The sequence below is a fragment of the Cyprinus carpio genome, chromosome A16, assembly GCF_018340385.1.
Source record: "Cyprinus carpio isolate SPL01 chromosome A16, ASM1834038v1, whole genome shotgun sequence".
Lineage (NCBI taxonomy): Eukaryota > Metazoa > Chordata > Actinopteri > Cypriniformes > Cyprinidae > Cyprinus > Cyprinus carpio.
The window spans coordinates 7,230,856-7,247,661 of record NC_056587.1 but is presented as its reverse complement, the minus strand read 5'-3'; the positions used below and the strand labels follow the sequence as shown (position 1 = coordinate 7,247,661).

General features: G+C 34.9%; 1 protein-coding gene across 1 annotated transcript in view; it reads right to left on the bottom strand.

Moving 5' to 3' along the window:
* Nucleotides 1–9,483, bottom strand: part of LOC109054730 (cyclic AMP-responsive element-binding protein 5-like) — a 51,820-nt gene extending 42,337 nt beyond the window's left edge. The window contains exons 1-2 of the mRNA XM_042772311.1: nt 9,358–9,483; nt 1,299–1,376 (exon numbers count right to left, since the gene is read on the bottom strand). Of these exons, the coding sequence (XP_042628245.1) occupies nt 1,299–1,352 (54 nt within the window). The 5' untranslated portion in view covers nt 1,353–1,376; nt 9,358–9,483. The remainder of the gene's footprint in view (nt 1–1,298; nt 1,377–9,357) is intronic.
* Nucleotides 9,484–16,806: the final 7,323 nt, after the last annotated feature.

The following is a 16,806-nucleotide window of genomic DNA, read 5'->3' as shown; positions in this document are numbered from 1 at the left end:
TTAGTGTCTATCAAGCAATCTTATACTTACCACTGAATACAACAGCACTTGAGCCTTAGGCATAAAATGTCTGTCTGAATACATTGCAAGAACACCTTTCTGTTTGAAAATACCTTCTCATTATCGTAATTACATTATTTTAATTGATGTATAGGAGCACTTGAGAGGAATAGTGTATCTGTAAATGGTCCACATGAACCAGCCTGCTCAAACAGATTGTGACAGGCCTAGTCTAATTGTGCAGTGGTTCAAAACAGGTGAATTATGATCCGTGTGTTCTGATTGCGGAAAGAAGGAAAAAAAATACATTCAAAAAAAAAAAAAAAAACATTAATGCTATATGCAAATTTTATATATAATTTATAGAACAGAGGAGACAAAAATAAATACTTTTAAAAAGGCAGGAATGATAACAAATCAGTGACCACAATCAATCAATATATATATATATATATATATATATATATATATATATATTTGTCAATGGGAAAAATTGTCAAACGGCAGAAATTACATAGTGTGAAAGTGATTGTGTATTTGTCAATTTGTGTATTTGTACACGTTGGACCTTTGCAGTCCAAGGTAATATAAAAAAAATTCAAAGTATGATTTTGAAAAAGCGCCACTTTTATATATATATATATATATATATATATATATATATATATATATATATATATATTTACATATAGTATGATAAGCAATGTTGTTATTATATTGGGTGACCATTATAAAATCTGGATCCTCAAGCAAATCCAGTTGTTTTAGTATCATTGAGATACTATTATAGGTTTCATTAATATTTTGAATGTTTTATTTTTATTTTCTGTTTTCACTATAAATTTAACTATTTTATTGTAATTTTGCTGTGTTTTGATATTTTTACTAAATATGTCTGTATAGCTTTTATTATTTTTTATTTCAATAAAATAAGTTTTTTTTATATATATATTTTATTAAGTAAAGTTAATTTTATTTCAAGTGAGAAAGGATTTTTTATGGTTTTAGTTTTTATTTTATTTAAATATAATAACTCTGTTGAGAACCACTGTAATGATTAAACCTAAACTAGAAGAATATATGAATTAAGAGAGAGATTATTTGCCATATCTATGAGGATTTCACCTCATCCAAAGAAATACCAAGCCAAGAATCTTATATCTTATATCAAGACCCAGTGGATGACATTTGCCTCAACAAGATACCACTGTGGTTGTCTGTGGCGCAGTTTCACATTGAGAAAGAGCTTTCTCGAGTTACAGGTCCGTTCATCTTTGCTATTGTCTTATCAGACTCACCTGAGAGCAGCCCGGGGCGCTGCACATGAACGGCCTTTCCTGCTCGGAGTTCATCACTGTCACTGGCTCCTCATATACCTGAACACAAAGCAAAGGAGAGAAATTCAAATCAGGGGGCGCCTCCAGGACTCAGAGGCATAAAGACCCGCTCACATTATGTCACCAATGTATCGTGTGCCAGTGATAATCAACTCTGTGGTTCCCGAAGAGGCTTTGACGGAATCTCAGTGAGGATTCGGTGTCTTATGCCCTGGGAGAGGGCATTCAAAGTTGTAAAGGTTTAGTCTAAACTCTAGGAGGGAAGCTTAAGAGCCTAAAACTGACCCCTAAAGTGTCACCCTGCTCCTTCGTCGCCATGGGGCCGTCGCTGACCACAGGGTAAGATGTAAACTATCCTCTCTGTGTTGTGCACGCAAGTCTGTGGCTAACCCAGACACACGGCACCAAAGTCAACGTATCAATGAACTGCCAGTCATTAGCAACTCTTCTGACACCTAAACTGTCTTTTTAATACCTCGCCAGCCATGACTTTAGCAGCTCTTCTTAGGTGAGTCAATGACAAATAAAGAACATCCAAGATAAAGAACAGGAAACGTGTTATAAAAGAAAACTTTTATACAATCTAATAAAAGTTACATTTATAAACTTTACCAATTTAATGTAGTGTAAGTACTAAGTAAAACGCCTCTTATCTTATTCAAAATTTAAAAGAAATTATTTTTAAAAAATAATCTATTTTTCAAGTAAAAGTTTTTTTTTTTTTTTTTTTTAAACATTAGTTATCAATTTATAATTTCCTATATGTGACACTGAACCCCAAAACCAGTCATAAGGGTCCATTTTTCGAAATTTTGATTTATACATCTGAAAGCTGAATAAATAAGCTTTCCATTGATGTATGGTATGTTGGACAATATTTGGCCGAGATACAACTATTTGAAAATCTGGAATCTGAGGGTGCAAAAAAATCAAAATATTGGGAAAATCACCTTTAAGGTATTTTTACTAAATATTACATATTACTTAATATCCTAATGATTTTTGGCATAAAAGAAGAATCAATAATTTTGACCCATACAATGTATTTTTGGCTGTTGCTACAAATATAACCCAGTGACTTAAGATTGGTTCTGTAGTCCAGGGTCACATATTATGATATAATTTATCTTCATAATATAAATTTCTGTATTATATTTTATTTTCCTACATGTTGGTTGCACCACATGACTGATTGTGCATGATGATTGTCATGACTGTGAACTACCTTAATTTTTAATATTTATTTTATTAGTTTTTTATTATTGCATTCAACGAAACTATTTTCTGAGAAATAATCAAAGCGACACAAATAAATTTACTTCATCCTTTTATTGAGACATTTTCTTCATTATAAATATTACAATAATTGTGTAACCTTGTTATTTTAACCTTTTTTTTTTTACTTAGTACTATGTTAAATATATTACTATATTAACAGACCTAGGTCAAGTTTATAAATAAATTGTTAATGGTGAAATATAGTTTCCCCATTTGCCCCTAAGAAATAATATGTGGCAACATTAACAGTGTGAATAAAGGGTAAAAATCTTTCAATACCATAACAAAACTCTGAACTACTTCTAGTGTCCATTTAACAAGAGGTGATTACATTTCAATGACAAATCTCTCTCTCTATTACAGCTGGAGCGCTGGAATCCCTTCCTCAGTGCCATGATGCTGCTAAATGCCATGGATGACAGACTGACAATGGAACGGTATGCCAGCCATTCAGCTTCACGCACATGGAGTGTCATCGGGCCGCTCTTCTGATGCTGATGGGACGTAGTTTGCCATCGTTTGTCTTACGTGGGCCCATGCTGAGCCCTCTACTACTGTCGCCATGGGGATCAGAGTGCTATTCTGTGGAATATATCAGGTGCCAATTGTGCTTCAGTCTCAAGGGCGGCTCATTCTATTCAACTACTGGTGATCTATAGGGTGCCTAGGTGCGTGTTTCTGACTGTATGTCCCTATTTCCACCCCTGCATTCTTAAAATAAATCTATAAGAATGTAAAAAGCAGGCAAAGGTGGACTCTTTTTGCTCTGGATCATTGGAATTCTCTCCTGTCCCCGTGTTGAGAGAAATCGGGAGTAAGTGCAGAGGCGTTGTGTGTGCTATGTCAACATGATATAGCTCTAGATTAAATGTGAACATGCATTTACTCATCTCACTTACACAAACAGATTCAGTATTCCTCAAAATTAGTAAAAACAATGAAATGAGGCAAATCTGCAATCATCTGAAGCATTTAATCCCATTTTATTAACCAGTGTCTTTACTTCTGACCTTCTATGATCCAACTCAACCATACTGATAAGCATATTGACTTTAGATAAACAACATTTGTGTTTCATTTTTTTCAATTGCTGAAGTGTGTTGATTTTTTTTCTTCATGCAATCCAGAATGGCAGCACAGCTGAAAGGTTTGTTTGAGCTACACCCTCTACTTCACAGACGTGAATTTACATTTCCTTCAGCCAGGTTTATTAATTTCCCTTGAAAAGCCTTTTACATTTGCCAAAAATATAACTTTTTATATAAAAACAAACAAGCAAGCCCAGTCCAGATGAGAAAAAGTAATGCAAAAGTAAAGTAATGCTTTACTGTTCATTAAAAGTAATGCAATTAGTTACTTTTTTTAATAGAGTAATGCAATATTGTAATCCATTACTTTTGAAAGTAACTTTCCCCAACATTGAAACTGAACGTACATTAAACCATTTTTGGTAGCTAAAAGCATTGTCAAATTATTCAATAAAAAATCTGCAGAACTCTGTGTACACAGACTCAGTGTGGCTGTACGTCATGCATCACAGGTGATCATAAACTTTACCAATGTTTCTAACACCTGTTTTAGGAATTTTATGTAAGTTTTGGGCAAAAGAGTAACAGTATTATGGTCTACAACAGCCTAATGAGACACAGCTGTTATAGTCCATGACAGCCAGAGTCAAGTCCCCTTCATATACAGCAGCAAAACAGACTAATGGCTGTGGGTACGTATTGACACACTGCTTAGACAGCGAACAAACATTATCCAACTGCGTGGAAAATAAACACGTTCCAAACTTTGAAAGATGAAAACAAGAAGAGTATGAATTCAATTGCTTTAGCCTTGGATATGCATGAGCCCTGCTGTGTGAACGCTTTCATACACGATTTGCATGTGCATTTTTTTTCCTGCCCGATTGGTCTAGCCAACTGTTTCCTCCCATGCAGTCAAAACATGCAAATGTGCCGTTATGTTAACCAGACATCTTTTTACTTACAGTCTGGCCTCCAGGCCACTTCTGACACACGGCCCTCGGGGACACATGGTCTGGATAGGGTGTTTCTGTACGCGAACTGACATCAAGAACACGTCTGTTAAATGACAAGTCACTAACACTCGTTTTTTTCTGTCACTTGTTTATCAGCTCTCAGAAAGTCGTGTCTCCATCCACTAGTCTTTATCGTAATGGTCTTATTTTGCTCTCACTTTTGGTTGATTCTTCTAATTGTTAAAAGCTATTTCAAAAAGGTCATTTTGGATGTTCATTAGTGATTAGTCATTAGTTTGGATTTCTTAGTGAAACAGGATATTCAACAAGATGGAAATGTAGGACTGGACCTGATTTTATCCATCAGGAACTGATCAAATGTGACGTTTCTATTTAGAACTCTTCAATCAACAGAAAAGGGAAAGATTTTTCAGAGGTGGAGTATGTCATTATATTTTGATGAAAGATTACCAAGACCGAACCTTTTTTTTTTTTTTTTTTTTTTTTTTGGAATCAGGTGCACCAATGAATCATTCAAAATGATAAGCAAAAATGTGTTTTAAAAAAGTAAATACAGTCAGGGTAGATTTCATGTTGACTTTAACACTTCACGTTAATAGAGAAGAACATGTCGTTGTGTCCCTAACTAGCCTTAAACTTTACAAACTTCTCTTCGTATCGGTCAAGATTTGAAAATATATTGTAATTTTTGTGTCCCTGCATTGTCAAACAGACCTAAGATATGCCGTCTTTTGATACCACATCTGGCCAGATTCCAAAACCAAAACCAGCAGTGCATCACAATCAGGCCCCTGCAGCAATATTTCACATTCACACTATGTAAGTTCTCCAACATGCGAAATCCTTACTACAAAGACTGTCATCAAATCTGTTAATTTAAACATACGATTATGCACTTCATTCATTTTCATGAAAAATATTACCGTATCATTTCCACCCTCAAGCAAGTCTTTTACCCACCTAAACCGCTCAATATCCCCATGTGACAGGAGGCCAGGTGTGAGATGTTTGCTCACCGGTGGTCATACACTGCTTGGCTTTTATTTCACTGGTGTTTTCATTTAACACAGGAAATTTCGTTACACTTCAAATTTAGAATGGCCCGATGTGGCAGCCGAGGAGGATTAGGGGACCGGAGTACAGTTTCACAGGGAACCGGTGAGGAACTTTCTCCTCTGGTACACATTTGAATTCAAACAGTATGGTGCACAGCCCGATGGGGAGGAGGAGGGTGGTGAAGGTTAAGCAAGCACAAACTTGCGCTGCAATTCAAATCCAACCTCCCCCCGTCCTCTGCAGGCCTTCGGCAGCAAAGGTTCAAGGTAGGATCAGCACAGGGCCCAGGGCAAGGAATAAGAAGCATACAGACAATGCAAAGGATGCCATAAACCTCTCATAATGAACAGACGAAGGGGCCCCACAAAGGCAACCTTCAATCACTGTCAGTCATCCCATCTTCACAAACATAAACTTACAGAGACCTAGAGAACTTCAGGCTGACTTTTATATCGGAGGTACAAACATTTGAAATACGAACACATCAGAATGTTGTTGTTGCTCAGGGAACAAAAGTGACGGCAAAATGAAAACAGTAACACCTTAAACCATGTGAGAGTAAAATACAATATGTAAAAGTAAAGTATTTAACAGTCTTTTGCACTCGAAATTTAAAAAATGTAGTAAAACCTGCATACACTACAAAGCCTTTTGAATTTTATGTAGTTTATATATATATATATATATATATATATATATATATATACACATATATATATATATATATACATACATACATCATAAAAAACATAAAAATATAATTTTTACACTCAGCCGGATTAATTAAACCAGAGAGCAAAGGAATCTTTATTATGGTCATATAGAATTTTTTTTCCCAAAACCAGTCAATCAATTTTACTATATGTCTTATTTCACAGGTGACAATGTGGTATATTTCACAGATAATTATATATTTCAGATAATTATATATTTCACAGAGGTAATTTGCTCTCTCTTAATGTTTTGCCGAAATCGTATGACTTTCTTTCTTACACAAATACAAATTCTTGGGACACAAATGGAGATTTGCAGACAGAATTCTATGGACTGACAGATTCAGTTACCCTTCACTTTCACAGATTTTTTTCCCCCATAAAATGAAAGAGACTGGAGCTGTCATTCTGCTTAACATCTCTTTCTATGTTCCACAGAAACTAAGACAGGTTTGCATCAACATGAAAGTGAGAAATGATGCAGACTTTTCATTTTTAGGTGAACTACTCATTTGATCTCCATCCTAGAAGCAATGAGATAGACCTAAGATCATATTTTCATTTTCCTCCCTGCATGAAACTATAGTTTATCTGTAAATATAACGCTCAAACAGTCTGACTGGCCTGCATTATGACGTCATGCTTCGATACATTGCTTTCTTGTTACAATGTTACAAAATAAAACGTGCGATTCGGTGCGAAGATTCACACAAGCGTGCATATACTTTAAGTCAACCATTCTTGTGTCATAAAAGAGCGGACTGGACTGGAACCCCTCTGGCAGAAAGCTCTTGTTCGAAAAGGGATAATACATATAGAGATGCACTCGTATTCAGAGACAAGCGAAGGTCCTCAATTTCTGCATACTGATGAATGAAACAAAACAGGTTCAACGCTACAAACTAATTGTCCCGGACCGCTTTACAGGAACAATGCAGAACACTTGTGTCACAGCGCGTACGGGACACGCGCGCGCTGTGGCAAGCCGATTTAACATTTTTTTCTTGTAACATTTCTTATTTCTACTGTCAGGTAGTCCAAAAGTGACAGTTATCGTTTTCAATTAATGACTAGTACATATTCATTACTTATTCGATTAACTATTCTGTTGTTACTGGAATCAAACTGCATTTTTGACACTGTATTCCAGCCCTTCTCCAAGTCCGGACTCTGGTCCGTATCCGAACCGGAGGGAATTCGATCCGGACCTGCCTCCACTTCGTATTTTAAGCGCACTCCTATCACTCAGACCTCCATGGCACACACACACACACAGGGCGCACCAACAACCAACTATTGCATCATTTAACACCAATATTTTGTAAGGCACAGCGCATAGCAAATAGCGACATTTTGGATAAACCTTTTAGCTTTCGTTCAGTTGAATAATGTCACCGGTTTCGCCCCGCGAGCGCGAGGGTTTTCCCGACCGGCAGAGTTAGTAGCACATACAACTGACCAAACCGCAACAGTCTTGTAAATTAATGAATACAAAACAGCGCTTCTAAAAACTGTCTTGGCATATAAACATGAATGTAGTTGTCTGTAAATATGCACATATTTTATTAAACAGATTGACGTTTGTGCTGCATGATATATAAAATAAAGTAATATAATTCACTGCTGTCTAACAGCGTATTGCAGTTATAATTCAAGATTTTAGCAATTCAGTTGAAGTGACTTTAGGTTACATTTAGGTACTATTTCAGAAACAGAAAATATGTACATGAGAACTGCTTTATTGGGCATTTAGTTGTATAAAAATATAATAGTTCAGAGAGTAAACGCAAGTACGACTTGATGACATCATGAATATGATAATTAGCATATATAAAATTGAATTGTTATATAAAGTTATAAGCATTTTTATTAATTATTAAATGCTTTTAAATTAAATAAAATTAAAAATTATTTCAGACCTTTTGACATTGATGCGAATTCAGATTTGGATCTCTGAAGGTAAACTTTGAGAACCGCTGCTGTATTCATTTCCGATTATTATGTATTCCATATTATGTTGGTGGAACCCATTCCATCTGTAAATATTACTGTTTCCAGTTACTATTTATTTTTCATATTTGTAAGTTACCAATAACTACTGAACATGCTACTCCTGCTATCTATTCCAGGTTGACTAGTACTTATATTTTCGTCCTGAGTACATATTTATGATACACTAGCACTTATCTTAATTGTTACTATTAACATTTCTTACTGTATTTTTGTTCATATATGCACTGATGCCTTGCTTAATGGCTAGTTTATATACTTCTAAGATTCATTCCAACACTCAATTACTGATATTAGGGAAACTAGAACAGATAATGTTTGAATGGATACTAGTAATTAAAGTACACATAATGAATATTTACTAATGAAACTGAAAAATATACTAGTCCCTACATGATTTTTTACTAGTATTTAGAAATAAGTACTAGTAACATAAAAATGAGTTCGTTAAAGGATTAAGTGCTAGAATGGCTTGCCACAAACATGCACATACAAACACAAGCGAAGTAAAAACTGTTGTAACACACCGATCGTGTTTGACAGCTTCTTGCGCGCAAACCAATAACTCCGCGTAAAGTTTTGCAACATGCAACAGCATGGTTTGATATCAGAATCAAGAAAAAGAAGCGAGCTGTTTAATGCGACACGATCCTTTAACGCGCAATTTGGGTATTCAAGCAAAAACGACGCGCAAAACTGTTACATGCAGACAATCCCTGGAGATCCGAAAAGAATAAGTCATGATCAGTTTGTTTTCTGCACGAAACGTTAACGACTTAAATAGACGCGTTCAGACAGACTCTGTAAAAGTACTTGAAATTTGTTTATGTGAATCCCCAACAACTTGTCACTTCTTCAGGCTCAACAGAATGATTATTTCAATGGCACCGACTCGGCAAGTGCATGTGAATGCGAAGGAATTGATGTATCGGTATGGAAAACAACTCAAACAACTCACCGCAGAAGTCTGGAGAAGATGCAGCACACTTTCTGAAGGAACCACGTTGGACTGAGGAAAGATTACAATACGATCTATTTAGAGAAGCATTACATCACCCTTTGGTGACGTCACGTGGGATTCCTGAACTTCTAAATCATTGCGGTTCCTCGGAGGGGCGGGGCTAGAGGGGCAGGCGGGGCGGGGTCGGCACCAGTGGGTGTGGCGGCCGGACGGCAACAGCAACAGCAACCAACATCTGTCTGACTCCCTCAAGCTGTTATTGTTGTTCGCAGCAGGGAGTTAGTCATACACTGCTTATAAAAGTAGTCTATATATGATCATGAGATAAATTTTCTCAATTGATTCTATATTTTTTTCAATTATTACATAGACAATTAAACAACTAAATAAACAATTTAGTTAAATTATTGAAGCTAACACTTGAATTGTTTATTAATATTAAATTAGTAAATTATATAATAAATTATATATAAATATAAATTATAGCTACACTCAAATATTTAGAACATTTTTCATTTTAATTATTTGGTGAACAACTAACCTGTTATGCTGTATATTATGCGGATGACTTCTCATGAGATGTTAACAAATGATTTTTATTTACTTTTTTTTCTTTTACAGGAGAAGTTACATGCACAGACTAAAGACAACAAACGTCCCAGCTCAGTTATCAAGGTCTGTTAATTGTGCACATCTTGCCAGTGCCTCTGTGCTTACTAAATAATGAAAGTGTCAGGGGTAAATAAATTATTGGTTGGATTATGTCTGCCTGCAAGTGTTGAATTTAGAAGATGGTGTTACAGAATCAAAGCTCAGACTGCTTTGTCTGCAGATAATTGCCAGGCAGACGTAATGCGATGCAGGTGGCATCGAAGGACAAACAAACTAATACCTTTGTTTATTTCTGTGACATTCATTACTTTCTATTAATTCCAACTGTAAACAGGTGCTGGTATTAGAAAACATAGTATTAAATAATTCACAAAGTCTGCACTCATATGTTGGCAAACAAAATAACATATGACACATAGAAAATTACTGGTAACACTTTACAGTAAGGTTCCAGTTAGCTTGATTAGTTAAAGAAATAGTTCACCAAAAAATTTAAAACTTTTGTCATCATTTACCCTCATGTCGTATGAGTTTCATTCTTCTTCTGAGCACAAAATAAGTTATTTCGAAGAATGTATCAGTTGATGGTAGCCATTGATTTCCATAAAAAATAAATACAATTGTCAATGGCTTTGAATCTTTGGTTACAAAAAAAATCACACTCTTCAAAATATTGTCTTTTGATGACAGATTTTTTTTTTTTTTTTTTATGAACAATCCCTTTAATGTAAACTAACAACGAAAAATACTTCTAAAGCATTTATTAATCTTAGTTAATGTCAAGTTTAACATTTACTAACACATTAAAAACACAAGCTGTATCTGTTAATATTATATAATGAATCTGAGCTAACATGAACTAAAATGAATAGATTCAATATTAATAAAAAAAAATTAATATTAACAGAGATTGATAAATATTGTAACAAATGTTTTGCTAATTGTTAGTTAATATTAGTTAATGCATTAACCAACATTAACTAATAGGACCTTATTTCAAAGGGTTACCAAATGAACCATACATTTTTAAAATTTTAAAGATTAGTTTAAGGACAAAACTATACATTGTAAAAACTGATTATATGCAGTTGTTACCTTAAAGAGACATAAAATGTAGTTTTGTTAAAAATTTAAGTATATAGCTTGATTCAGCAGTAACATTATTTTTGACTTTTAAAATCAGTTATTTGTTGCTATTTTTAGATTACCATTCTCAGTGTATTGAAAAAAAATGTATGGGTGTGTGTTTATGGGAGTTAAAATGTTGATCCAATGCCCAGACTATCAGAAACATTATTATTGACTAATGAGCCTGAAACCTTTGTATATACAACATCCTAAAAACACAATAATGGAGCTATTAAAACTGCTTTAGAACTATTAATCTAATATACTGTCATATTATATTTTTACCTGCAAGAGACATTAACAAAGAAAATGGTCATGAGGTTCATCGTAGCTGTTAAACTGATACATCAGCTATTATAGGGTAAAAATAAAAAGAGTCACAAGCTGCTGAGAGTAGACAGAGTCACAACCTTTCAAGCTTTAGCAAATGTTCTGGTGGCGGCAGTGTGATTTCTGATGCTGAGGGTACACCGGAGGAGTCTGGGATTGCTTTGGCGATTAATGACTGTCTGCTCCTCGGAAAAGAGCTGTTTACAATGAGCCACCCGTGCTAAGAGCTCTGTCACGGGAACAATAATGCTAGCCTCGACTGCCATCATAACTCAGCCGTTTTGCTTGCCTGTATCTTTTAACCTGGGCCTTAATCAAAGCTTTATGACAGTTTTTGTTCCTTTATGGACTATATATTTCTCCCAGCCATCCAGACATCATCCCGTGGGAGAGCTGTGCAGTTAGTGGCATAAGTGCACAGTCAGTGCTGGGTCACTGACCCCACACTTTAAAGGATTTTATCTCTAATGCACGGCAGTTTAGTCTGTCCCCTAACGACTAATTCAGTTTGCCAGGAAAAGGTGAAAAAGTCTCATTTTTATGCCAGGTCTAATTGGGTTTGAATTTTTATTCTTATCCATCATCTAAAATCAGCCATCAAAACATCTTACACGAGTCGTATAATCAATCATTATGGCAGAATACACTCAATTTACCTGAATGATAAGAAATTCACACTTAAGATGGCCCATCCCAGGAACCGCAATTTGAGAACACGACAGCTGAAACCTGATTGCCATTTGACATCAGAGCGCTGATTCACATGAGACAGAAGACTTCAGAAAACCTCATCCAAAAAGGTTCATTGTCAACAAACACAAGCGAGAGATCATGTGTTTAATCAGCTCTTTGACTTAAGTTGACCTTGGACTGAACTAGACTCACCTTTGATGGTGAACATGTCCCAGAACAGTTTAATTGCATTCAGAAGACTGGAATGGTTGCAAGGAGAACATTTGTTTGTGGTTACATCAGTTCAGGAGATTCACGGACACCCACACATAAGTCTACAGAACTGAAGAAGTTTTTTTTTTTCTCTCTCCTTTAAATACATATTAGAATGTAAACTGCACTTTTATAGGTGTAGAATACAGATTTTTAAGTAAGGGTTAATTTAACATGTAATATTTATTTCTCATTCTTCTACATGGATCTACATATTTATATCAGTACAATCATTATTTATTTGTTTGTTGTTTGTTTTGCATTCTTCTAAATGGATCCACATATTTACATCAGTTTAATAGCACACGATGATCAACACCGCAACTAAGGTTACAACACTGGAGAAGTAAAACAAACAAAAACAATATCCCATCAGCTCAAAGGCTGAAAATTAACGTATCAAATGTCAGTGGTGTAATGAAGGCCCTGTCGGGCAAGAACAAATAATTATTGTTTATATTTACAGAATTCAAGGAGTTTGTTCAAGATATAGTTAATCAAAACAATCCCATTCAGATGCAGCAGAGCAGTGTGTGTGTGTGTGGCTGACCATGACATGTAACCAGATGTATCATAAGAGCCAGAATTCTAATTTTGGCAGTTGTTTGAATCCAGTATTATGTCATAACTCAAGATGTATTTTACATTCACTTGAATGCAACTAAGTCATAAAATACATATCTCAAAAAAAAAAAAAAAACATACATGGCTGTCTGAATTCTTAATTCAGATTTGTTTAAGCAGCATTTTGCCTCAGGTTTGAATGATTCTAAGAATGATCATTAGTTTGGCTGTTTCATCTTCTTGATGGAATGTTCCAGCCTCTCTCATGTCTTGAAGTGCCTGCAGGGATGGAAATGTTGAGGTATGCTTTGTGTAAGAACTGCAATACTCTTTGTTTTGCTCGAAGTGGTGGTCTACCTCAGGAGAACACTTTTAGAAAGAAACAAACATTATTTCATATGGAAAATTGGCCTGCACTTCAGTTAGTGCAAATGTCAGAGGAAGTGATTACTCTGCTCTAGATTTTGGAGCCAGCAGAAATTCCATATTTTTACAAAAGATTGTTAACACCAAGGGATTCTGGTTTTTATACGGATCAATTTTACTGATCAGGTATCAATATTTCATGGTTTACATGTATAAACAACGGGTTAATGTTCTCATTTAAAAAATTTTTAATGTGAATGATTTATTCAATCTTTAAAATTTTTACTCAGAATGTCACCTTTTTTTTTTTTTTTGTTTTTTTTTATTGACTCAGACAAAAGTCAAAAAACAGAAAAAAATAACATACAAAAATTCCATTACATTGTGACTTTAAATAACTTCTTTGTTCCGCTTATTCCTGACTGTACCATTAAGTTTGTCCTGAACAGACTTTTTGGACCATAACTGTAGAATTTAAAGTCTGTTCTTCACTCCAATTAACACATTTTCCCTCAAATGCTGAAACAAAATAAAGTGTGTGAATGTTTCTGTAACTATGGAAAGCAAATTAATATTTAATGAGGTTCAGTTTATGATTGGTTGATGCTTTCTGAACAGGTGGCCCTTACATTCGAAAACAGAAAGAAAACGAGAAAACAGTGCTAACAATGTTCCCCAAAATTATAAATGTGAAATGCTTTACCAGAGTTTTTAAAGTGGACTTAAAACATGATAACCTAGGCTTAAGAGCAGTTTGAAAAGCCCATTAGAAATGTATATTAAGCAGTCAGGTCAAAATTCTGAGGACTTGCATGCAACCTGGCAACCTTTTGACAAATACTATACACAGGCCTACCACTGTACCACACTGAAGCGTTTAAAAACCACACAGCACATTATAATGCTATTACCAACAAAATCTGCACTGGAACCATTTGAAGTGAACAATGCAGCCATTACATAATGAACGGCATTTCTGAGTAGTTTCTACAGTATGACTGCAGCGGTGAGGGCATGATGCCATGTGCGTCTGAATTCTGCTTTTTCCGCTGCCAGCGAGGGAAGGCCAGTATTTGTAATAGTTATGCGTCTGAACATTATGTCATTTGCTACCTTAATAGGGTCTGGGGGTTTACATTTGGTAACATAAGGAGACCAAATTACACCTTTGAAATGGCAAAATATTCAATGCCAGTGTCTTTACCCTATCCGTCATCACAGAATAGCTTCTATCTGTGTGGTCTTGAACCAGATTTAAGACAATATGGTAAAAAGAACAGCCGTAAATGAAGAGCCGTTGATCACAGCTCATGTTTTATAAAGGATGAGGCTGATTTTAAATTGTTTAATGGTTTCAATCCCATAAAGTCATTCATTTTTTTAATGGAAAAGTTTATTCAATCTTTAGGCAAAATACAGTTTGCAAATGTGTTTTATGTTTTGCATCATATTTGATGCATCAGGCTTTTATGGCTGATACAGTAGGTGCAGTTTCTGATATTGTAATGTAAATCAATAAAAATGATGTATGGATAATCAAGTAAACCTAAGTTGCTTCAATATCTTGAAATATTACTAAAAATATAAAATGTATTCTTATGTTTACTTTATACAAATTGTTGTAAATCTCACAGCAAAAAACATTTGAAGGGGGATGTTTTTGGAAGTATACTAAATATCCTTTTACTTGCTAAAAAAGTATAAACTATCAATCAGACAACAGAAGGCATGTAGAATGTGTACAATAAATTTAGGGCAAAGTGTTCATCATGTTGATAATTAAGAGTCCTTAGAAGTCTCAAATATGATACTGTAGGCTTTATACCAGTATACCAATTTATCCCTTAGGCAATTTTAGTAATTCTACTTCCTGTTGACGTCATAGGCGCAAAGGATAAATAACATGAAAATATACTGAGATATTGAAAAGTCAACTTTCCCCCAAATAGGTGACCTTAAACAAAAGGATCTGAATCTCATCAACAATCGCAAAGTCTCAGGGCGACAAATTTGACTATTTGTAAAAAATCTGAAGGGTAACAGAATTTAAAGCAAAATGCTCTGGAGAGCCTCAAAACAGAGCGAGTCAATGATGTAATGCTTTCACAGACATGTCCCACAGTGTGCTCCAGCGCTGCTGGAAAAAGCAGGCCGATCAGGGTGCACAGCTGCCCATGCTGCGCTCGGCTGTGGTGAGTAAATGGGGCCCAACCCAATAAGGTCCCCATTACACAGTACCGGGCACAACACCAGCACCAACAACCTCATCCAACAAACGTGAACAGGAAATCACGGAAAAACAGAGGCGGCGAGAGAGTGGGAGAGAGGGATGAAGCACATGGATGTGAACGCGAGTAAGAGGAAAGAAAACAGCCATAATGTCCACACCATTCTATTACTGACAGAGAAACACTACAGTGATCATGTCATCTGTGTGACCACACAGCCATTTATAGCCTTTCTGCCTCAAGAAGTGAATTTATTTGCAGCTAAATGTATAGAATATTGAACGTGAGCAGAATGAGAAGCTTGATCATACAAACCAGCAGTGATGTTGCTTTTAGGAGCTTTAGGAGCAACTTTAGGAGCTTGATGATCATAGAGAAACTCAAAATCATTCAAGTTTTACTTTATAAAATTATTTTTATTGAATACAGATCATCATATGCTGACCACCTTCTATTCTAAATATAAATAGCAAAAGTTTATTTAGGCCTATTTTATTTGTTTATTATTATTATTTTCACAGAAGTACTATGGTACCACCATGATTTGGTACTGTGGTATTACAGCATTTATTAAGAGGTTGTTATGCTTTGTAATAACAGTAAATACGAATCTGAAATGTCATTTCCGTTTGTAATTCCACACTGCCACCGTGTGGATTTCTACTGCACTGCATTTACTTCCCATGAACAGTTATTTACAGTTATTTTATATTTTACACAAACTTTTTTTTTAATTACGTTTGGTAATGAGAAACACATGCAAAAAATGTTTTAGACAACCTCTGTATTTGCAAAACACATAATCAAAGTCAGTTTCCCGCTATGCAAACACACACACACACACACACACACACACACACACACACACACACACACACAAAGTTTGGGTTCATTCAGGGAACTTTTTAGAGATAGAAAATCGCTATAATAAACAAATAAACTTATGCTACTAAAATAAAACAAAGAACACATTCTAGATTTTAGGGATACATTATGCTATATAATTTATATACAGTATATGCTTATTAAATTAATATAAAGGCTTATTAACTTATAAATATAAATTACATAATTATATTTAAGCTCATATTATTTATAATTCAATATTTTATAAATTATATAAGCTTTAATTTTTTACTGTATTACTACTACTTGTTAAGAGTGATGCAATAAAAATAAATAATAATAATAATATAGACAGACAGACAGACAGACAGACAGACAGACAGACAGACAGACAGACAGACAGACAGATAGACAGATAGATAGATAG